The 25,846-nt window shown below is 37.1% G+C and overlaps 1 protein-coding gene across 7 annotated transcripts in view; it reads left to right on the top strand.

Moving 5' to 3' along the window:
• The window catches only part of LOC145684212 (E3 ubiquitin-protein ligase RNF19A-like), a 278,535-nt gene that overhangs the window by 172,965 nt on the left and 79,724 nt on the right, over positions 1-25,846 (top strand). For all 7 annotated transcript variants that reach the window (XM_081756280.1, XM_081756286.1, XM_081756283.1 and 4 more), the window contains 3 exons: positions 2,596-2,740; positions 5,865-6,001; positions 13,481-13,578. In XM_081756280.1, coding sequence (XP_081612406.1) covers positions 2,596-2,740; positions 5,865-6,001; positions 13,481-13,578 — 380 coding nt within the window. The remainder of the gene's footprint in view (positions 1-2,595; positions 2,741-5,864; positions 6,002-13,480; positions 13,579-25,846) is intronic.

The raw sequence follows: 25,846 nt of genomic DNA, 5'->3' as shown, positions 1-25,846 counted from the left end.
AAACATCTTTCGTTTTACATTTTTGCAATGTAAGATACTTTCAATTCTGTACTCAGTCATATTCGGTTAAGTGCGGAAAGGTTAGTTGCGGGTATCTCTGCTAATATACTAATTAATTTAGTTATCATTCTAATTTGATTGATTTAATAATACTTATTACTATTGTCAGGTAATCATAGTTGTGCGCATGTTGGGGAAGGCGGGTCCAGTGTCTCATTTTGAATTATTGTACCTTCAGATCTTTGTCCTGTTGGGCTTTATTTTATCCCCTCCCCAATATGGTTACATCATGGAATTGGGCGAATTGATTCAAACAGTGGATAATGCACAGTACCTCCACTTCAAGTGCCGCCTTCGTCCAGCTCGTGAGAAGCTGTGCCTATTAACTTCATCCTGGACAAATACAGTAGGACGTCGATAATCCGAACGTCAAAAATCCGAGCTCCTTAGAAGCTTTTTAAATTTTGTCTTAGCGCAAGCGATAAACAAACAATAGGGTTGTCCGTCGGCGTTCTGTGAAGTCATTGTTTTTACAAAAAGCTCATTCATATGTAATTGTGTCATACATATTTTTATTTTCCCTTAGCCTATACAAGTTAAGTTTTAAGTGTGAGTTACAAGAACGGTGTGATTTAGTGTACATGCAGGTTCCTCAAAAACACTAAATGTAAGTAGCCTTACGTACGGTATTGTAATTGCTGTATGTACTGTATAACTATTGTATCGATAAAAAAAGCATACCGTATAGTATATTTAAGCCTAAATGACATTTTCTTGGTCATTTTCGAAAATCCGAACTACCTTGTGGTCCCAGTTAGTTCGGATTTTCGACTTCCTGTTGTAATTGATTTATGTTCAACCTGTAATCGTGTCGCGGGCTGGTCAGGAGGAAGAACCTTCCGTCCTCAATCTTCCGCTAATAAGAGTTTCTATGATTGATCGCCAAAGTTATGAATTTCTGCGTTGTTAAGAGTTAGCTAAAATGGAGTAAATACGAGAACATCTATGAATAATTGTCAAGAATATATGAAGGGAAAGGGAGGAGGAGGAGGAGTGTCACAAAACTGCACTTTCGAGAAAACGGCGTTTTTATATTTTAAACCGCGTAAAAAAGAATAGGGTAGTCAAATCTTTTGCCCCTTTTTACGTAGACATTTCGACATCTACGCATGCATGGTATATACTGTTAAATAGTACCAAGAGTCACCAACAGATAGGACAAAAGCATCCGATAAAGCACACACATAGACATTCCTTTTTTTTTCCCTTACCTTTCATATAAGCTACACCTACGTATGAGAATGGAGAAAATCATTGGTCACTGGTAAATTGCATTGATTGTTTTCAAAAAAATTTCCCAAGTCTGTACTTTTGTTTTTATAGTTTCATTGAAATTACGCTTATTTAGCCACTGCTCTTTTTCTATTGCCTTAGTGTCCGTGAATAAATACGTAGCGAAATATCTGCGACCTACCTTGGAGCAAAGCACTCAGAAAAAAACATTTCAAATAGCTAGAGTTTCAAAACTACATATTTTTGGACTTTTTTGGTAAAAGGTAGTGTTAAACGTTTTTTACGTTTCTTTTCAGGAATTTATTTTTGAAGTATTTGACATTAATTATATAGAATTTTGTAGGAATTCTGTATTAAAACAGATGAATTCTTACGAAGGCTGTAATTAAAGTATCCTCAATATAGCACACACATGTTATTCAACGTACATTAACAATTACGTTATAGGCGTTCGATGCAATGCCTTGTGTTGACTTGCACAATTTTCCAAATTCGTGGTAGTTCGTCCTATGTTGTTGAAATTGTTTTTGTTGGTCTTGGCGATGGACCGCCCTGCAAGACGTAAGAACGAGATACTTGGAAGCCTTGTACCTTGTAGGAATTCCGTTAAAGGCAGGGAATCACATTTAACAAGCATTGATGTTTCAAAACTTCTCAGTGTACCTGCCAATAGTTGGATCACTGTACTTGGCATGTGATAAAGAGCGTTGTAGTTTCTCCTTCAGGATGGTTCACATGTTTATGACTAAGCGAAAGTTCTACGATACCTTGCTGACTGTCCAGTGACAATTTCAAGGAAACCTCGCACTAACTTGCTCTTCCGTAACCGGCTGAACGACCGCTACGAGTCCAATCTGCTGACTTCTTTCGACCTGAACGAAATGTCTACTTGTCATCGAGCCTTCATATACTGTAATGTATCGTTGCCACACGTTTCCTGCATCCGTCTGTCACACTGATATGGATGTTTGCCACGGTACACTTGGACATTTATCCAAAAATGCTGTGTAAGTTCCGTGAACTTTTGTGAACAAGAAGTGAAACTAGCTACGTTGACAGCACAACTGCTGCGCGCTTTACTGACTGGTTTTTGGTACTATACACCTTGATAATGGTTTGAACCATCATTTTCCAGACATTACTCGCGTACGATTGTGCGTATACACACCTCCCGAGAGTTGTCAGTACTTTATTTACAACCCTTGTATTGTAATGTAACAAACCTTTATTTGTTCTTTATTAGACAACTTAATATTAAATCAATCGTATAAACTGCTAACAGTAATAATTTTATTTGAACAGGAGACGACATCAAGCCATGTCCGCGTTGTCAGGTTCTAATAGTCAAAATGGACGATGGTTCCTGCAACCACATGACTTGCGCTGTTTGTGGAGCCGAGTTCTGCTGGCTGTGCATGAAGGAAATAAGTGACCTTCACTATCTAAGGTATGTAGACGATGTACGCATATGCCATTTTCTTCATGTTTCTCATAGCAAATGTTTAGTGAATTCTGTCCGCTTTAGTAAATATTGTCAAAATAAAAATTATAGCGTGGGTCAGTGTCTATATTTTTTAACCCTTTTGTTGGAAGAGAGTCTTTTCCAAATATTTTACACTATATCGTCGTATGAGAACCAAAGGAATACAACTTCAAGAAATGTACACTCATGTTCAAAATTATTGTCGCATATCGATATATATGTTGTTGTAGGAATATAATTTGACAACGAATTCGCTCGCTATTTCTTAAAATGTTAGTATGTGTATAATCGGTAAAGACATATATGTGGCAAATTTAATGTCAAAAGAGCAGTAAATAAGAACAATAAAACTTTCTTGTCCATTTAGCGACATTTTGTTTTACTCATTCTAATTTTCGTATTTATAATTTTTTTCCTATAAAATTTATCACAAATATAAATTTCCAGATTATACGGTACACGTAGTATCAGTATTAAATGTACCCTGCAAAATCAGTATCAAATTATGTTCTTACAAGAAGACAGTTATAGATATGTGACAATCATGTTGGACATGAGTGTACATGATTCTAAAAGCCCCACTTGGTCTCATTTCAGTGTTATTAAACCTGACTTGGTCATGACTTGTCTGCTATGCAATAATATACTTATTAAAATAACATTTGTTTCAGAAAAATATTTTTTTCCCTCTCCTGTAAACCTACGAAAATGGAGTTCCGTTCCTCTTGTTCTCATACGATGATATGATGAGTTCAATCAGATGAGTAATTTACCAAACTAATAAAGAAAACAGTTGTTTTTGAAACAAAAAAGATAATAGAAAACATTATATGCGAGACAAAATGATCTTCGAAAAATTAAATTGGTTTTATTTCTAGCCCTTTCAGACCTGGTGGTAACACTTGAGTACATCATATTTTAAGATTAATATAATTACTCTGGAGAATTCAGAATGGCTGGGTTTTCATGTCAGTATTCTTTGAACTTGTCTAAATCACTTTCCGCTATTTCTCTGGTGTTTTAAGCTGTCAGGAAGCAATTCACATTTCTTGTAGAGTACTTGCAGGGACTATTACAATGGACAAAGCTCAGCCACGTACGCTGTTCTATTCTTGGCGAAACAAACTATTTGCAATAAATTCTCCTTCTGTTTTAGTGATGTATTTTGAGTTTCTAAACTATATAGATCACAATGATGTGTTCGATCAATTCCATTTTGTATTTTACATACGTATTTCAACCTTAGTGCACACAAAATGTTTCGTCCATAATTCTCTAAATATAACACCTGCAAACAAATTGACGGTTGTATTTCATTTAAGAATAATAATAGAAAATAAAAATAACATCGGAGAGTAAACAAAAAAATCAGGCCTGAAAGGGCTAGACAAGGGCGCCGATCGTGGGGTGGGTGGGTCCGGGCCTCCCCAATGCTCATGTGAGACCCCATGTATTTTTTATGAATATACAATATTTGGCATAATTTGAATTCAATTTGTCTTAAAATCCTCATATATATTTTCTTAGACCCTTGTCTTCAACCAAACACACATCTGAATGGATCCCCGCAAATTTACAGAAAAATCGGCGCCCTTGTTTCTAGAATAAAGTTGCTGATATGCAGTGAAATTAAAAGAAAAATGTTGTGCAAATTCTGACAATTACTTCATACATGGCTTATCTTACAGATATTGTCTGTATTACTAGTTCCTGAGTACAGAAGTTGAAACCAGAATGACTAATCTTAGAAAATGACTTACCTGTGTAATTCAGTCAATTTGCATCACTAACTTATCATAGTCAATTCAGCTATAGCTTTCTTTTGTTTAACTTATAACTAGCAACAGGTGAACAAAGATGTCTGCTCTAATCATGTGGTAAGAGGGATGGATCATGCTTATTGGCTGAGATCATTGTTGTCACGATATACACTAACGTTCATATTGAAATGCTTTTTCGTAGGTAAATGGTTTGCGCTCCCACCTTTTCAGTGCAACAGACCTGTTTTCAGTTTCTGTTCGAAATACTTGTAGTTTGAATCTCACCTTAGGCGGTAGATCTAAGTATTTGCTAATGGATGTTAATAGAATACATATCTATAAATAAAAACCAGGCATCCATCTTGTATCTGAAATGATTAATTGTGGTTTAAATTTTGAGATACTATAAATCTTTAAGTAACATTTCCTTTAGTTGCTCTTCTTTTCTTACATGTTCATCCTTGGAGGATTTTTCTGAAAGATTTGAACACAGGATCATCCGAAAACACTATTGAACTTCGCACTAACTTAAACTAGTAATCTGCTGTTCAATAATTGACTTTTAAATTACGAATGTCACTAATTGTGTTCAGAAAACAATTTACATAAAAGTGAGAAAGTGCGAGAATTAACAAGTTGTAGTTTCAGTTGTAGTTACCAAGTGATACTACAACTATCGTCAAATATTTCAGAAGAAAGTCTTCTTTGAAGATGAATATGTAAGGAAAGAAAAGGAGCTGGAGGAAACGTTACTTAAGAAGGTTCCAGAGAGAGCCTAAATAATAGAAGCCACAATCGTTTGTGCATACAAAGTGAGTGCCTGCGTTTTGTTAAAATGAAATTGAATGTAATTTTAGTTCAACGTTCCATTGCTATGTCCTTTAGTCCAGAGGAAACTAATAATTAAGGTGAATAATTGTGAAAGTAATTTTTTTTGGTACTCTCCTACCGAGAATCGAACCCGGGACCGTGTGCCCCAAAGGCACAGGCGCTAACAACTAGACTGGCGGGGAGGGCTGTTTTTTTCATTGTAGTTCTATGAGTTCAGTAGTCTCACTGCTGAAAAAGGATGTTATAATTCAAAGAACAAAAGCCAGCGTGTAGGCTGAAGAATGAACTGACAGAAATTACAAGTAATTTCAATGTTTAAGTCCTACAAGGTTCAGTCATAATAATTGTAGATAATATGATCTATGTTTGTGTGAGCGCTTCTGGGCATTACACGTGCTTATAAATACACTTTAAAATGTTTTCAAGTGTATTGTTTTATTTTAAATGTAGTATGATGTTGCATTAAGATAATATACATTTTTTTTATTCTTTTTTAGTCCATCTGGTTGCACATTTTGGGGTAAGAAACCTTGGTCTCGAAAGAAAAAGATACTGTGGCAGTTGGGAACGTTGGTTGGTGCTCCAGTTGGAATTGGCCTAGTCGCCGGCATAGCCGTTCCTGCAATGATAATAGGTAATTATTACAGACCCATTTTAGTTTTTACTAATGGACACAATAGGATACATACTACATAAATGGATAGAAAGTACTAACGTCTGTACTCTGTTGAAAATTAGAGCTGATATTATTTCGGTCCTTGCCTGAATCTTCGGCAATTTTAACACTTTGTTTAGTTACATTGACTTCCTTGAAAACCCATCGTATAGTCAAGTAATCCTCGAAAATTTGAAGAAAACTTAATCATCCGGAAAGAAGAAAGAAAACTAGTTGCAGTATATATCAATCTCCCCTCTCCCCCTCTGTTCCCCCAAAAGCTTTAATCACTTATAACTTTTCACACTTAGCATTATCTTCACTTAAGAGTTTCGCTTATAAAAACAGAATTGTAATTGAGTGGCACTGTATTATATTTATAAGTACTTATGTTCGAGAGTCACTATGAAAGTTTTGAGTATGAAAGTTCAAAAAATTAGATATATTGTCTAAACTTTTGCATCTTCTCGAAGTATTCTCCACCACTTTGTATGCTAAGTTCCATCCTCTGGAATCATTTTTGAAATGGCGAACGCCATATTTCTTTAGAGTTGTTAAGTGCACATTTATAAGCAGCCACAGCACTTTTCTGTGACTCAAATCGATGGCGACGATTTTTTTTTCTTTCACTGTGGAGAAAAACGTCGCATGGGACTAAATCAAGATTGTAAGGAGATAGGACAAAGCTTCACTCTTGATTCACATGGGAATGAATCAACTGGGAGGTGAAGATCTAGAATACAGTATATCGGGTGTTCTAAAAATGGCGCCCACAGACAACAGAACACTATTATATAGGTCAAAATAAAGCGAAAACGTCATATGAATCATGTGGGACCTATCGACCCAACTTGTAGTGCTTCCGAAGTTGATGGAGATGCTGCTGAATGATTTCTCCACTCTCATTGAATTGTAGTCCTAGTTCCTCACATGTCTGGCCACTGTTCGCCTCACCGTCTTTAAACTTGTTAAACCACCGCTGTACTATCCGCGTAGTCACGACACCCTCACCAAAAGCCTGGCATATCTTCCGCCCCACTGCAGGGCGTTTGACCCAGTTTGAACTACAGCATACACGCCCTTACGACGCTCTGTGGAGGTCCCATGTTCACATTATCCTTATTACGCAAGTTCGCGGCATAACTGAACTGCCACAGCCAGGTAGTATGTTTTATTATATCCACACCAACAACTGGCCGTCGCCTTATCTTCATTCGTATTCAGTTCACGGTGTGAGACCCAATTGAACACAGACCTCTACAAAAAGCGACAGAACTTTCTTGGTTACCTTTATGGTTATGTCTATTCTTTCCAAATGGCAGTTAAAGTTGATAAACGTTGACACTAGTACCACTTGTTAATGTAATAACTGCTAGACGGATTCGACAGCATTGCCTTTGGTTCCAGCTTAATTTGGTTTGCACATAGTGAGACTTTAATTACCTATAGCGGCTGAAAGAGACCCCAGAGGATATACCATTATTAGGCTTCGGATAGTTATGCACTAAAAAACCTCAAAATATGTCCTTAAAATTGCCACATTATGCATCCAAACATGCACTTGAATTTTCCCTAAATACGTCGTTCAAAACTAAAGGTTTAACACTAAAATGTACAAGGGTCGTTTAAGGTTGACTGGGACTCCTATTTCTTCAGAGGAAACATAGCAGAAGAAGCACCAAACTATGTCAGCTTTTCAAAGTATTCTCCGTGCACGTTGAGGCACCGTTGCCATCGTTGTGACAGCTCCCGATTCCTTTGGCGTAGAAAGAACTTGGTTGTTGCAGCCACTGGAGGACATCGTTCCTCAGTGCTTCATCTGTTGTGAATTTCTTCCCTCCCAGATGGTCTTTAAGGGGTGCAAACAAATGATAATCACTGGGGGCTAAATCTGGACTGTAGGGGGGATGGGGCAGAACTGTTCACAGACCGTCACGCGTGTCTACTAATGAAATGTCAGCTGGCGGGGACCCACCTTGCACAGATTTTGCGGAAGCGTAAGTGGTTGTGAATGATTGTCTCAACACTCCCGACACTGATATTCACCTCGGCAGCAATATCTCACACTGTTACTCTCCGGTTCTCAAGAATCATTTGCTCAACACGTGCGATATTCACTGGTGTGACTGCAGTTGGGCGAATGTATCCATGCGCTTCATTTGTCAGCAGCTCCCGTCCTTCGCGTAACTGTTCGTACACTCTTGTCCGTGACATCATTTGTTCACCATACTGTGCTTGCAATCATCTGAAAATCTTAGTTGGTTTAACTTTCTCCTTTACAAGAAATTTGATTACACACCGCTGCTCCACAGACACACTGCTTGCCGCCATGTTCGCTGCAACTGCTGCGCATGCGCCAAATACGTCATGTCGGGCGCTAGTTACTCGAGAAGGAATACATTACGTCACCCGCAAGTTTCATCATGATCCGGCTATTCATCGATTATTTACGTATGAAAATCCCGGTCAACCTTGAACCACTCTTGTAAGAGAGAGAACAGAAATGGTTTTGAATAACGTGTTTGAAGAACACTTGTTTATTATTCTTCATCAAAAAGTACACATTTACAGTTTGTTTATTTAAATTTGATTGTACGTATAACTTTAAGAACAATTATTTCACTAGCAGTTTTTCATTGTGCAGTTGGTTTTCTGTTACACTTACTACAATGGTTTCACTTGTAATTTTTTCTGGAAGTGGGGAGAGGTAAGGAGGGTCACTGCTTACTGTTACACTTGATAACAATGTACTGTTTCAAATGTTCAAAATTGAACCTATGTCTCTTATCCTGAAGAATATTTTTATATTCCGAAAACATTTTCCACATCGCAGGAAACAGTAGGTGCACGTTGTAAGTTTGTAACATCTGACACACACATTTGTTCGGGAACATTACCAGGGTTTGAAAAAAACCGGGTATTTTTGAAAAAAACCAACCCACCTGGTCCCATATGGGCTTTTTCGGGTTTAATCTGGTTTTTCCGGGTTTAATTGGGTTTTTTCGAAATATTTTAATGTCTTTGGGGTAAAAGTGTTAAAATGTGATATATATTTTGTCATTGTCGCAACTTGCAACAATTTTCTGTACACTACTATTTTGAAAAAATGGCCGCCATTTTGAAATTTTACATTGAATCGCTGAGAAAACTATACAGCAAATTTAGAATGTCTCTTGCTTCTACCCTCAAAATTTCAACTTAAAAGTCAGAAAATTACATCCTGTAGCCTGGATACCTGCTAGTTGAAAAATGGCCGCCATTTTGAAATTTTACATATGTACAGCTAATTTAGTGTGTCTCGTGCATCTACTCTGAAAATTTCTATTTAAATGACCGAAAATCGCTTGGTAGCGTGGATTCCCACTATTTTTTTAAAAAAAGGCCGCCATTTTCAATTTGAACGTTGGTATGCCACGAAAATATATGCAGGAAATTTAGTGTGTCTCGTGCTTGTATCCTGAAAATAAGATCGAAAGGTGTACCCTGCAATATATATATATATATATATATATATATATATATATATATATGGGGGGGTGGGGGGGGTACAGGAAGACAAACGAACAAATGTAGATAGAGTCGTCTCGCAACCTTAATAACGTTCGCCAAATATGAATACCAAATATATTAATTTAAAACAAGGATATAATTCATGTATTATAAAATAAATGCTTCAAAATGTCTTATATGGCAAATATTTTCCAGTGTAAAATAAATGGATCCTTTGCGCGTTCAATTACGGGAATTTCCCTAGCACTAGCAAAACGGTTCTTTCCGGAAAATGATTATTAACAAAGAGGTTATTCATATTTTATAAAGTAAATGTTTCAAAATGTCTTAAATGAAATTAAATATCTTCCAGCTTAAAATAAATAGTTTTATTCTTGAAATATTCACTTCCGATGCTTTGTGCGTTCAAGCTTTGCGGGAATTTCCCAAGCACTTCTTTCACGACGGGATTTCCCCGAAAATGCAGCTTTCTTTACTGTACATTGAAATTTCCACTTAAGCTCTTGAAATAGTAGCGTTACATAGTCTTCGGAACTCGGAGCATTAAAGCTTCTTAAATTTGACAAGAATTTTTACGCTATTGCTGGTGTTGATTCTATAGAATACTTATTTGAAGAGTAGCGCGGTGGCTCAGTGGTAGAGCGTTCACCTCTGGTGCTTGGGGTCCCGGGTTCGATCCCAGCCCCCGCCAAGTGAACTTTGTGGTGGACAAACACCGTGTTCGTGAGTTTTCTCGGGGTTCTCCCGTTTCCTCCCACTTTCTTCATTCCACCAGTTCACTCATCTAGCCTAACCGGCATAACCGTGGGACGTAAAACTCAACGATTTCATTTTTTTTTTATTTGAAGAGTAGCAACTAATGATTGAACTAAAGTACTGTTGTGGGAAAACCAAATTTTACTGAAGAATACTTATCAAATGTATGAAATAATATTAATAGTTTTACTAATGTATTTACATATTTACTGGTAGTACCGGCATCTATGGCCTTATACACTCGTTAAACGTATGAGGGATAACGTCTTTCAGCGTCGCCGAATCGACGAGCATACTATTCGCGGAAAGTATTTTCTAAAATATAAAATTGCATAATTTTATTTCAAATAGGTTATAAATACAAACCATACATTAATTTGTTCTATAATTATCTCAAGCTAAGGTGAGCTTTATTCATTCACTGCATTCAGAACTTTATATAGGCTTAACGTTGAATGTTGTTGTATACTTGAACATGAAAGCATCTAATTCGCCCACGGGAAATCCAAAATCTGATAAAAATCACTTTCAATGTGATCACCTTAGTTGTATCAATAATTTACTAACAAAAAGCTCAAAAACGAGGTGGGTTTTAAAGTGGGTTTTCTCAAGTGGGTCCAACCCGAAAAGATCCGGCCGAGCCCACTTGGGCAAACCCTGAACATTACCCACATTTTCCCTGCCGTTGTAAATTGAATCAATTTGCTGTAGAAAGTTATAGCCGGAGTTCTTTGAAATCACATATTCGAACTTTTCCGACAACTGTTCTTCCAACGCCTGCTAAAAGTCTTTACCTCTGTGAGGCCCTCCTTCAAAGACAATCCCCTTGTTTCAAGTTTTTAAATTGACCTTGAAATGCACATGACATTGAAATGAATATAAGCAAGTTTCTGTCTAATGCCATTAGCACCAAGAGCTGTTTGCGCTGCTTTGATGCAAGTCACGTCGGTTGCATAAATTGTTTGACATTTTTTACTATTTCAATATTATCTGCGTAGTAAGCTACCGAATCAAGCCAAGTACCCCATCACGTTACAACAGGAGGAGAGAGCGGAATATTTCCAACAAGTTTGTTAAACTTAGCTTGACTACTTGAAGGTTTCAGAGAAAAACTTTTTTGACAGAAGAAATCACACTATCTACTTTTGGATAAAATGTACGAACCACTTCAGCTACACGATGAAGCCTGAGGACTACACAGGTTACATGGGTCATTTTTGTGTATAGAGCCTGATGAAGACCTTTTACAGCCTTTTTATATAAGAAGCTACTAACACCCTATCATAAGCAATACCCGAAGGCCAGAGTCATTAAAACAGGCTGCAGTATTTGAATGGTTAACAGGTTCCAGCACTTCCAGCACATGCAATGCAAGTAAATAAGAATTCACATCTCATCGTCAACACCGAGTGCATGGAAGCTTCTCAGGACGAATTGATTAGCTGAGAACCGTGGTGCATGGAAGCTTCTCAGGACGAAGGAGTTTGCTAAGAACTATAGTACATGAAACTTCTCAGTCAAAAGAATTAGCATAGAACAGAACGAAGGTATTAGTTTAGAACTATATTGCATGGAAGCTTGCCAGAACGAAACAATTAGATGAGAACCTTAGTACATGAAGCTTCTCAGGACGAAGGGATAAGCTGAAAACCATAGTGCATGAACGTTACTAGGGTACTTAACGATACATGTTCGTTGTATGATAAATCAGGACGACTAAAGTGCGCGCCGCCCCATTACCGGCTAAGACAACGTATGTAATGTATCTTAAAGACATGAATTCTCTCCTTTTTTCCTTTCTTCATTTGCTGGGCTGATAGAGGAGTAAAGAACAAATGAGTGTACAGTAACAGTGTTCTTGGAACTAATTCGTGAGGTTTGTTCATTATAGTTTGTTGCACGATTCTTGTCGAAAATTTTAAAGAACCTTTCGGATAGGACGTTTTGTGGTGCTTTCTTAATAGGATTAAACTTGAATTTAAACATGAGATTTTTCAACTAAACGAAAATAATTTTTATCCAAAGTTAAAGAATAAGGTTTAGCAACAAATCTAGATAAGAACTTTCTGTTTCAGTTAACAAAACACAAATCACTGAAGTTTCATTTTCAGCTAACCCGGGTTCGGGGCACTCGGTCGAAGAAGTGTCGAACGCTTTTCAGGCCAGCCACCCTGAATGAGGTTTCCCTGCGTTTTCCTCATTCACACCAGGCAAATGCCGAGATGGTACCTAACTTGCAGGTCCCAGGCCGCTTCCTTCCTTTCATAATCGTTTCTTCCTTCCCTTTCCCCGGATAGTGTCCCTCAAAACGTGAAGGGCTAAATGGCCTTGAATGCCGAAAGCCCAGAAATCTAAATCCTAAATCTCCCTCAATTTGTGCTAAATTTTGACTATCCGCGAAATAATGTTTTCGAGCAATTTTAAAGTCTCTAGAGCATGTTTTCAAAGAAATACCAATGTTGCCCAAATTTAGACACTCCAATTATCCATGCAAATAATGAAAAACGTATACATACCAAAATGCCAGCAAAGAAAAAGAAGAGTCCCATTTATTCATATGCGTAACTGGTCAAACAGAATTGAAACAAATTTTCCATAACTTATTTTTACACTTGTTTTGTTTACAATTAATATTAACTTGCATTTATCTGCAATTTCACTCTTATGATAGTTTCCAATTCAACAAAAAACAATTTTTAAAGGTAAACTCTTCGAATAACATGCTCTCTATGGGTTTTTGACTGCAAATAGAAAAATAGATGTAGTCGTTCCTTAATTTCTCATCACAATTGAAGGCGGTGGCATGCCACACATCCACGAAAGTTCGTAGATGGCAGCATCATCCACGTCTTAATCAGGTGACAAGGTTAGCCAGCTAGCACACACTTCCAACAGCTGAAGCTATCAGATCTGCATACTCCCGCTATTGGACCTTGATTGATTTTATTTTCTCTGAACAAATAAATTCTATCACACAACATTTTGTTATAAAAGTTGTCAATAACGCTAGGAATTTTATTTTAGGAGCTCGCGTTAATACGTTAACTACATTAACGTTACAAATTCTAGTTTTTCTTTTTTGTAGGATAGAGAATTTATATCTGAGTAAATTTCAACAAGAAATTTGACAATTATGATGGTTTTCTTTCTTCATTAGGATACATATATAATATCCTGTTTCGTCTGTTACAGGCATTCCAGTGTGGATAGGCCGGAAGTTATATGCCCGTTACGAACATACGAACAAGCACAAACGAAACCTGGCTATTGCTGGAGGAGTTACTGCATCGGTGAGTACATTTTCCTTTCATATTATTAAGGTCTAAACTAATTATTCAGTAGTATGCAGTAGCTGTTGCTACTTAGTTATTTCCTATATTATTTTGAGACTCCAGCGAACGCGCAGTACACCAGGTAGGCTACCAGTTGTTAAATACAAAATCCTGAATGATGGGAGGGTGTATTTTTATTTTTGCTTCACCATTCGTATCTTGTTTTCTTTCTTTGCATTGCTTATAATTCATTGTATTGTATATTTTTATTCAACTAGTAACGTGTATCAATTTCTGGTCTTCAATTTTGTACACTACTGGACAGGGGCGGATCCACGGGGGCGATCGCCCCCCCCCCTTAGAAGAGGAATTTTTCTTATATATATATATAAAACCCATCCCAAAGTTTGGAGCCCTTAAAAGTAGCAGTATGACAACCCACCGCCCCCACAGAAGTCGGTCCTGGATCCGCCCCTGCTACTCGACATCTGAAATGAAAAAGAAATAGTTTCACTTGTCCCTATAGTATAAAATTTATTTATGCAGAGTGTAATATTTCTGAGCTCAAGGAAAGTTCAAACTCGTAGCATAGAATAAGAGTAAACCAAAGTTATCAGCGTTAGTTTTATGAATCTTAAAAATTACAATTCCATCAGTTCATTAAACCTCATTAAAGAAATACTTGGCGTAACAGCCCATTTTGTGGGCCTAGACCTGCTCCAGCGCCATCTGTTAACGACCGGCAGAACTACGTCCAGTTTAGTAGCGAGTATGTGGTCAGCGCTGCGACGCTCTGTCCGTAACAGAAGCATCAGGAGCTTTCGAGACCTAGTGACCGTCACGTCTTGTTTTCATGTGACTCCCCAGTTTGCGTCACGACGGTGGGTGGACGCCGAAAATTGGGAAGCACCGGCCGGGAATCGAACCCGCGACTATGCGGCGTGAGTCCAATATTTTAACCATTAGGCTACGGTGTCCCCTCAGTAAATCTCATTTATTGGTTTTTACCTGACAACGATGGGAGTTGCATTGTAGTATACTGCATCATTTTGTGTTGATGGCTTCTTAAGTTCAGACAAAAAAAAAAAAAAAAAAAAAAAAGAGTATATTTATAGTCTATACCGAGTCATTTGGGAGGTAGTCTTCAGAATAGTTCTGTCATCTGATCTGATCTCAAATCGTCATTATTTTCGACTTGTCTTTTGTAGGAATTTTTACCCTTCCAAAATGAGAATTATCCACATACTGGTGTTTAAAAATATAAAGTACAAGGTTATTCAAAAAGAAAGAACACATTTCAAACATTTATTTCTTCCAAACTACAAAAGATAGAAACATGATTCGAACGTTACTTGATTAAGAAAAGTTTGCAATTTAAACAGCCCGGATAGAAGTTCCAATCACGGCCGCATTGGCGCTGTTGTTTGTTGATGTTTGTCTGTAGTGAAATGGCGGCGTTACCACAGGAGAAGTCTTTTTGTGTGCTACAATTGGCAAAACTTGAGTCCATTGTTGCAGTTCAGCGAGCATTTCGCCGTCAATTTAATAAACAACCGCCGCATCATAAGCAAATTTACGAGTGGCATCGAAAATTCGTAGAAGATGGTTGCATCTGCAAAGGGAAAAGCACGGGACGTCCACACACATCGAACGAGAATGTCGAGCGTATTCGTACACTTTACGAAAGGAGCCCTAAGAAATCCACATCACGAGCAAGCAAAGAACTTAACATTTCTCAACTAACGGTATGGCGAGTTCTAAAACATCGTCTGCATATGAAGCTATACAAACTGCAGTTATTGCAAGCATTGCATCCTGACGATCACAACAAAAGGTACGAATTTTGCATTAGCACCGTTTTGACATTTGTCGTGTAACACACGGTGCTCATATTGAATGCACCCATAATTACTAACAATAAATTGTAAACTTTTCTTAATCAAGTAACGTTCGAATTATGTTTCTATCTTTTGTAGTTTGGAAGAAATAAATGTTTGAAATATGTTCTTTCTTTTTGAATAACCCTGTAAGATAATTTACATACAAAAAAGTGTTGTGAGGCGGTTTAGACTGTCAAATCAAAGAGGGTTGATATTACTCTGAAATGGTTCGAATTGTTATGTATTCAGTATAATGTAAAAAAGTAGTTTGATATAAAAGCACAAAATTGATTGTTTTCACTTTAGAATTTTTTTCGACATTAGTCCGATGATAGAATTTTTTAACGAGATAGTGGCATATTATGTTCACCATTATTGCAGTCTAAACCTTCTCGATTCGTGAAATTCTAATATGTAACAATGAAATGAGGAAGGGTAACAGAAAAAAATAGTTTCAGAGCTGTATTCTTAGTTTTCATGAAACTGTGTTCCATGTAATACATACAGGCTGGTCCTTTTTATCTGATGTAAACTACTCGCTAAGCAAAACAATACGTTTAATGTATTAAAAAAAAAAAAAAAAGTGTAACAGTTTCGCCAACTATTCACTTTGGCTTCATCAGACTGACAATTTACCACCGGTACATTTTAATTTTTTATTAAATTTTTTCTGTTGCGTAAGTATGGTTTTGACTTGACACACATTTAGTCTTCTTTCCTCGCACCTCCCAAGTCATACATTTACATGCCATCCGGGAAACATACAGTATGCTTTACTCGCTCTCAGTTGCTTTTCGCTCATGAAAATCAAACTATTGGGCATAATGTAACGAATTAGTTACATACTGATTTGTTGTATGAAAAGCATTGTGACGCCATTGAAGATCGCATATAAACTTACTGCTGTACAATTGCAACCCCCTTACGAAGTGAAAAGTAAATTCTATTAATAGTTTCAGTAGTTTGTAAATGGATATCCAGGGATCCTGGACTACACATTGTTTCCCGGTTTTGGACTATTGAGAATCTTCAAACCGTGTACAAAACATATTTTTATGATGATGAAAAAAATAAATAAATAAAATTAAAAAGTGGACTATTGTGCGCTTGATCAAAGCATCGCGTTAATTGATCCTATTTATTTATTTATTATTATTATTATTATTATTATTATTTTCATCACAACAGTAGGATAGAAATGGATGTGGAAAATCTCTTACGGGTTTATAAATCAGTTATATGACGAGAAACTCCGTAATGGCTAGGTTCTGCAGGATAGTACCACGCGCCACATTCCCAACACCAGCATGCAAAAAATTATGTCCTTGTGTCCTATGAAGAGTGTAAATTTCAAGGAACTTGAACCACTCATATTACGTGGTTTCACCTCGCGGGATATCTGTTTGTTGAGCGTGTTGAAAGAAAAGGTCTGTCTCAACAAGCCACAGACTATCAAAGAACTGTTAGCAGGGCCGTACTGCAACCCAGGGGCCTACCAGGAAGGTACTTTCTTCGGGCCCACTCACATGTACGTTGGGTCTACTACCTCCCTCACCCGACAACTAAAAGGGAGTCTGGAAGTGTCATTCGGATCAATTATGCTGAAAAGTCTTAAAATTCAGATTTAAAACTTTTTAGGCAGTAATTTCTCCCCTGACACTGACTTGTTTGACGTAGTGTCCAATTCCTCATTCTTCTCGTGCAACTCTCCAATCATTTGCAGAAACTCCATTACTTCACTCTCCCCCTTAAAAAAAAAAAAAAAAAAAGTACCTCTGCCATGAACCCCTCATAGGCGCCTGTGGTGCATATAAACACACACATGAAGCATCAGAAGTAATTTATGATTTATACAAATGCAACACTTTTCCAGTGTCTTGTATCAACAGTAGATTCCTGAGTGTAAAGATGATAGAACGAATGGATTCTGATGTTCTTTTATCATCCCCAGAAGCAACCCAATCTGAAAGTAGGGGGCGCGGTAGCTCTGGTAGAGCGTTCACCTCCGGTGCTTGGAGTCCCTGGTTCGATCCCAGCTCGCCGTGTGGACTTTGTGGTGGATAAACACCGTGCTCGTGGGTTTTCTCGGGGTTCTCCCGTTTCCTCCCATTTTCTTCATTCCATCATTTCACTCATCTCTCTCATCACCGTCTCCTTTAGCCTAACCGGCATAATCGTGGGACGTAAAACTTAGATTTCGTTTCATTTCCAATCTGAATTTATGCATCTAGTATGAATCCTTGTATACTATATGTTTCCCCCACACAGCTTTCACATAAGCGAGATCTAATTGCTGTAAACACAAACACTGCAAAAGATATCTCCATTAAACTGCTGTCTACAGAGTATCAAAATATTAAAATAATTCATTGCCAAAAACAAACTTCTATATCATCAGAGACATCAAATTTATATTTTTTAGTTATTTTTTAAAATATGTTTATTTCTGTTTACTTTATAGCAGCTGTTTGTACACATCTATGATCTAATCTACTTTATATAATCTGGAAACTTTTAAATGTCACAGAATTATTGAACGACTGAAAATCGTTCCTTATCTTGTTGCAGTGTTTTAACTCATCATCTTAGACTCTTCCTGTTACAGTAGGAGAGGCCCATTTACCACAGGTATTAAAAAGGATCCAGAAAATTCTGATACTGGCAGTACGCACAACTCAAAGCAAATATATATTGTGCTTATTTCGCATAAACCAAAATCATGCACCCACAAAGAACTTATTTCACACTGAACCACACAGTCATTAGGTAGTCCTACCCATACGTAAGTAGATCATTCTAAGTAAGATATGAATGCATGAATGTTATTTATTTCCTTTAAGGATTTTTGGTGGAACGGAAAGGAGTGACATCTCCACAAGGCCCGTTGTGATGCCTTTAACACTTCTTTTAAAATCGTTTAAAAAGTTATCTGCAGCATAGTGTTTGCTCCTGTGATTTTTCCTCTAAAACCATAAATATTTTTCTCTTTAATTTCATTTTTTGCTCCAGAATTCCGTGACCAAGGGGGCCCAAAAATTTTAAAAATTACTAAAAACATTTTCACCATAAACTCTTTAATAACATGACATGAGTCATTCCTATATAATTCATGGACCCTTTTTAACATGTTGACAGAGAGCAGATTATAAAACTTTTTGATGGGGCCCCTTGTATTTTCTTTCTCCAGGGCCTCCAATGGTCTTAATCCGGTCCTGTACTTCACTATATATGGAAAACAACGCTGCTGTAAAATGTAAATTATTTAGTTTCGAGTTATTGCATCATTTGAGATTTCAGTTTAGTTGAATATTCCAGTATAAGCAAAATTATAAAGTAGAGTGGAGAACCAGGAGCCTTTCAAGGGTTGAATTACGAAAATTGAGCAAGGCCGTTTTCGCAACAACATGGCTGTCAACGTTAGTCTTTGAATATCTGACTGTATTGCCTATATTTGACGTGTAATCGTCCTCCGTTCCGTTACTCCCGTGTGCCAGTTGTGCGTGACATGTACCTTTTTATACATATACCACTACTTCAGATACGAGACGGAGGGCCCACTAAAAATTCACCGTCCAGGGCCCACTGGGAAATTTCCCGTCTGGTCAGTACCACCTTGACTGTAAGAACGGTGTTTGGCGGGAGCTGTAAGACAGAGACTCTTGACGGTTAGCATCAATGCATGTATGCACACGCCTCTCCAGGTTACACCTTCTGTAAGATGGAGAGGTATGTGTAGGCACGCATTGATACTAATAGCAACCACTTCCAACACTTGCTCTGACGTCACCATGCTTGTCATACACTAAAGTATGTCTGCACCAGGTTTCATTACATCAAATCGAATAGTTTTATTTATATAAGCGAAAATCAAGGGCTGAAAGTCAGTGAAACTACTATATTATCATTTTCTTATGCTGACAAGGATCATGCATCAAATCGACAAGGTCACCATGTACTAGCAACAAATTAAGATAATTCAATATTAGCTTTCTGCTATTATTCGCAATTTTATTTGAAACACACTGTAAAGGAAAATTTAAAAATTAATGCAAATAAGACGTATTTGTTCTTGAGGGTATCATTAGTTTCGAAAGGATTAACATTTTCTTTTCTACCTAAAGTTAAGATATTAGCAAGCTGAAGAAAAACTTATCTCAAGGAAAGGAAACCTCGTCAAATTTTTAATACAGGTCATTCCATTTCTCGTGTATATATTGTCTCAACGTTTCTCTGCCAGTTACAGGTTTTCCTAAAGATAGATAGATATAGATGATAGATAGATAGATATAAAATAAAAATTCTCCCATTCAGCTATTTGTTTCATTTCTATTTTTCTTTCATCACATATTGACGTTAGAACTGCTTTCAAGAGCCCTTAACCTGTTTTGTTCCTCTCATGCTGATAGAATTATTTCTTCTTAATTTATGACCTCCTGAAGGGCAGGGTGGCTCAGTGGTAGAGCTCTTACCTCTGGTGCGTGGGGTCCCTGGTTTTATCCCCGGTCAAGTAAACTTGTGGTTGACAACATTGTGTTCGTTGATTTTCTCGAATACTCCCGTTTCCTCCCGCATTCTCATTCCACCAATTTTTCCATCATTCATTTGCCTTAATCATCTGTCTCCCTTAGCCTAACGGGCATAAACGTGCAACGTTAAACTGAAAGATTTTAACCTATGACCTTATATATGTGGGTGTGTGTATGTGTATAGAAATGCGTGAACTGTAATGACTCATCGAAGACGACTTCACTTCGGAGCATAGTATGGTATGTTCGACGTCAATTAATTCCATTGCTCGTACACAGTAGTACTCCCTATATTTTTACAAAATCGTAGAATTTAAATATCCGTAGTCCATAGGGAATAATTCAACTTGTGATTCATTCTGTGTAAAGGGAAAGAAGAAAACAGTTCTTCATAATTTAAGCATGTAAGGTAGGATTGCATGCGAATTGGTACTTAATAATTTATGTTGAAACTTGCCTCTGTAATTAAGAGAATTAAAAATACATTCCGTAAGCATCTGTGCTGACCAAGTGTAAGCAATTAACTTGAAAGATTAAATTGCTGCTATTTTATCCCAGCTTTATATGGTTATGTATCATTCTAAAAGCAACTGTCATCCTACAAGATAAGTTACAATACAGTATTAAAGCAGGAATTTGTTAATATACATAAATTGAATGTTCATTATGTGTGGGCTTCAGAATTTACTTAGTATTCTGGAAAATAAATATAGGAAAGTCACTAAGTTTACTGCATTTAGATGTTAAATCTTCGTGGGCAAGTAGTTGACACTAGTGGTTCCGGAATTAATCTTCAACAGGGGTATTTGCCCCGGATACAAACCAGAGTACTGGTTCAGATTCCACTTTGAAGTGTGTAGGTAATGAAATTTTGTAGCTTTGGTGCGGAAATAATAGTATTGAACACTTATCCTACCTACTGAAAGTATTGAAAGATTTTGTTAGTGAAGTGTAAACAATAAATGAAAGCAAAAGAGGAAACATTTTATGAAACATAGTATAGAATAGAATATTTTATTATCATTGAGCTTTACAATCAATAGACAGCATCCAAATGAGATATGGATAGGAAACTTGGCCAAGTGATTTTCAGCGGCGCTTCGATCGGCCATTTTTTCTTTCTTTCTTTCTTTTTTTACCATCAAGAAAATTTTGCAGAGACCAAAACACATGGTAGTCAGACAGTGCAAGGTTCGGGCTATACGGTGGATGCATCAAAACTTCCCAACCAAGTTCCGTCAATTTCTTCCGAGTCAAAGATGTGTGTGGCCGCGCATTGTCAAAATGGAACTCTTTCTGTTGGCCAATTCTGTCGCTTTTTCTGGATTGTTTCGTTCAAACGGTCGAGTTGTGTACAGTACAGGACCGAATTGATGGTTTTGTTTGTTGCAGCAGCTCATAATGGACAGTTCCCTTCCAATCCCACCAAACACTCAACATAACCTTGTTTGACAGACAATCCAGAGTTGTGTTCCATCATGACAATGCGCGGCCACACATCTTTGACTGGAAACAACTTCACGGAAATTGGTTGGGAGGTTTTGATGCATCCATCGTATAGCCTGGACCTTGCATCGTCTGACTACCATTTGTTCGGTCTTTGCAAAACTCTCTTGATGGTTAAAAAAAATGGCCGACCGAAACGCTGCTGAAAATCACTTGGCCAAGTTTTTCGACGATAAACCACGGAAGTTGTACACCGATGGAATTATGAAGTTAACCGAAAAATGGCAAAAGGTCATAGATAATAATAGTTCATATTTACTTAATTAAAACTGATTTTAAATAAAACAATTTTTTTTTGTTCAAAAATGTACCATAAAACCGCGGAAACTTTTTATATGACCTTTTATAAAGACTAATATATTTTCAAGATCATACCCAGCATCCAATTCGGAAGTTACTGAAGAAAAAAATAGAAAGGAAAACAACTTTTGAACTGGCTGTACATTATATATTAACCCTTTCACTGTGGAAGGCGACGGAAAAAAATTTCCCTAACCTGCGAATGTCGATTATAGTCGACGTGTTACAATTTGTCTGTTTCTTGGTTTTGTCGATTGTAGTCGCCAAAGGTTTACTGTGAGATTTCTATTGTTTATCGAAAACAATAGAACACAAACAAAAATGAACGGTACAACTTTGGCGACTACTCTCGACAAAGCCAAGATACGGACAAACAAATTTTAACACGTCGACTATAGTCGACATTCGCATGTTAAGGAAATTTGGTTCTGTCGATAAAAGTCGACTTCCTCTGTGAAAGGGTTAAACAAGGAAAGGCGCGGCTGCATAAACGATTCTCTCTCTCTACAAACATTCAGTTGCTGGTTAATAATGTCATAAACAGCCTAATAGTATTTGAAATAAAAGGATCTGCAAATTACGATACAATTCCTTCACATTCACTGAACTCCTGAATCTAGTAAAATGGATTCGCTATTAACCAATCATATAACGTTTTCTTACAAACCTTGAACGGCAGCTACTGTATGGAAGAATACTCACTTTTACAACAAAGCATTGCAAGTATCAATTGATATTTTTATTTTATTTTTATTTATTTATTTATTTTAATTTTACGATATAGAATACAGCACTGTCAGACTCTAGTAGTATTCAAATCATTTAGTTCCGATATACAGGGTGCGCTCGGTAGTTCAACATTCGATACTTCAACAAGCGCAATAGTTCAATCTTTTTGAGTTTCCCTGGCCCGCAGGGCCCGCTCTACAGTTCGTTTTGCAGCCACTATGTTCGGTAGTTCAACATTTGGCAAAAATGGCCAGCAGATTTATCTTTGGTGACTGGTCACTTTGCGTAAGTTGAAAGAAACTAATGTGGAAGATTTTTAAAGGGGGAAGGGAGGAAAGAACAATTAAAAATAAATTATTTTTTCATTCAAGATAATTAAGGTATGATAAAAGTACGCGTGTACTGTAGCCTGTATACAGTACAGTATTCAAGATGAAGCTACAGCAATTGTTTAAAAGTGTAGTACATACTGTACATGTAGACCCCTATATAATTTTGATTAAAAAATGTGATTTTAAATTTAACTTAAATTTTTACCAGTAAATGCGTTTTTAAGTACAGTACATTCAGTAATGCCGTTTTATTACATATTTACACTCAATCATATTTACACTTTACACGTATTTTACAATATATCCACTAGTTCAACATTTCCGGTAGTTCAACACCTTGCTGTCCCCATAGGTGTTGAAGTACCAAGCGTACCCTGTATATAATCTAATATATAAAATTGAAAGTGATCGATTGTGACTATAATTATTGAACCACCCGACCGATCTCGATCAAATTTTCAACATAAGTGAGGTTCGGGACTAGGATGTTTTTTTATTACCATTTCCGAGATCTTTGAGATGAACAGTGACACTTCCGATCCCGATTAAATCCAAATTCAGCCCTGCAACTTATGGAGGGAGAGATACAGAGAGAGATAAGATATATAAAAATGATAGAGATGATCGATATTAGTGTCGATTGCATAATTTTCAGGGTCGCCAAGATGAACAGTGACACTTCCGATGCCGTTTAAATCCAAATTCAGCTCCCATTATTATTTTATGTACAAAACGAAATGCGAGGAACGAGTATTCTTCTAGTATAAGATAAAATTACAATTTGAACCGATAGTACTTCGGAAACGAAGGTGCTTTATACGCAACTGTATTGTAGAACCATTCTGACTTTCTTTACCATTGTTTTTAAACTAGGACAGTAGCTACTGTTTCAAATTCATATCATTTTCCGTACCCTATAATTATATTTATGCCTTTATAAAATATGTTATTATAATTTAATATTCGGCAGGCTGTTCTGCTATCCGTTTTCTCTTTAATTGAAAATCAATCCGGAAGTAGACGCTGTGAATAAATTGTGTAGGCAGTACAAATGAGGAACTATGCTTGCAAGCATTGATTTTTTTGTATATGAATCATTCGTGCATGTACAGAAAGTAAAGCGAGGTTAATTGAGTTTCCAATTTCATGTATACTCGTTCGTTTCTGATTACGTATTTAGTCATTCACACATGAGTTAGATACTAAATTATAACTTTTTCTTGTTTTTCAATTTGGATAGAAAGTGAATATAAACCTAGTGATGAGGTAATAAAACGGATGAGGTTTTTCATTACTTCTTTTTTTGTGGGAAGCGCCTGCGGAAAGCGACGGGTTGTGTTATTTGTGAAGTCAATTTTCAGCGTAGCAGATTGTGCGTGCGTCTTCCGCTGTGTTCACATCAGTCATTGATCGTCGAGATTGTATTTCCCAAAGTTTGATTTTCTGTTAAAGAGATAGAATCTTTTATGCAGCCGCGCCTTTCCTTGTTTAATACATAATGTACAGTTACGTTTAAAAGTCATTTTCTTTCAATATTTTTTCTTCAGTAACTTCCGAATAGGTTGCTGGGTATGATCTTGAAAGTATATTACAGTCTTTATAAAGGGTCATATAAAAAGTCTCAGCTTTTTCTTTTGGGAGGGGGTACACTTTATAACAAAAGTTTTTTTTTATTCAAAATCAATTTTAATCAAGTACATATTAACCATTATTATCTATGACCTTCTGCCATTTTTCCTGTATCTTCATAATTCCATCGGTGCACAACTTCTGTGGTTTATCGTCGAAGAACTTGCCAAGTGATTTTCAGCGACATTTCGTTCGGCCAATTTTTACCATCAAGACAGTTTTCCAGAGACCGAAACAAATGGTAGTCAGACGGTCCAAGGTCCGAGCTATACGGTGGATGCATCAGAACTTCCCAATCAAGTTCCGTTAGTTTGTTCCGAGTCATCAAATTTGTGTGTGGCCGTGCATTGTCATGATGGAACACAACTCTGGATTGTCGGCAAACAAGGGTATGTTGAGTGTTTGGTAGGATTGGAAGGAAATTGTCCATTATGAACTACTGCAACCTGACGAAACCATGACTTCGGTCCTGTACTGTGCACAACTCGACCGTTTGAACGAAGCAATACAGAAAAAGCGACCAGAATTGGCCAACAGAAAGGGAGTTGTGTTCCATTACAACAATGCGCGGCCCCATATATCTTTGACTCGGAAGAAATTGACAGAACTTAGTTGGGGAGTTTTGATGCATCCACTGTATAGTCCGGATCTTGCACCGTTTCCCATTTGTTTCGGTCTGTGCAGAACTGTCTTGATGGTAAAAAAAAAATTGGCCGACCGAAGCGCGCTGAAAATCACTTGGCCAAGTTTTTCGACGATAAGCCACAGAAGTTGTACACCTATGAAATTACGAAGTTACCCGAAAAATGGCAAAAGGTTATTGATAATAATGGTCAAAATGTGCTTCATTAAAATTGATTTTTAATAAAGAAATATTTTTTTCAAAAATAGGGGAAAGTCGTCTGGTATCGGACAGCGGGTGGTATCGGACAAAAGCAGTTTTCGTTATTTCCTGCTTAAGGCGGCACCTGTCAAGCATACAGTGAGTTGATCGGAATGAATTAGCCAAACCCATGCCATTGTGGATTTGTCTGATGAACGGTGTATCTCGTGCTTCAAGGTTTTTGTATTTTTGCGAGTGATCAGGTGCATGGAGATAGATTTGTGTGGCTGCAACTTGTCACAAAGTAAATGTATTTATATATTGTTGCTATCACAGCATTTATTAGGGTGTATATATATTATAATTTAGGCGTATAGTTGCATTCACGTTGTTACAAGGTGGTAGATAGCCATTCATAAGTTACAAGTCTTTCGGCTGGTATCGGACAAAAGGGAATCGGGTGGTATCGGACAAAACACTGGTAAGTAAACTTGACGTTTTTTAATGGTTTCTGGCTTTTTCAAGAAACCATGGGGAAAATACGTGGCAATTTGGATGAAG

Source organism: Thermobia domestica, chromosome 4, assembly GCF_964235325.1.
Source record: "Thermobia domestica chromosome 4, izTheDome1.hap1.1, whole genome shotgun sequence".
Classification (NCBI taxonomy): Eukaryota; Metazoa; Arthropoda; class Insecta; order Zygentoma; family Lepismatidae; genus Thermobia; species Thermobia domestica.
The sequence above is the reverse complement of the archived record's forward strand: the minus strand, read 5'-3'. Positions and strand labels throughout refer to the sequence as shown.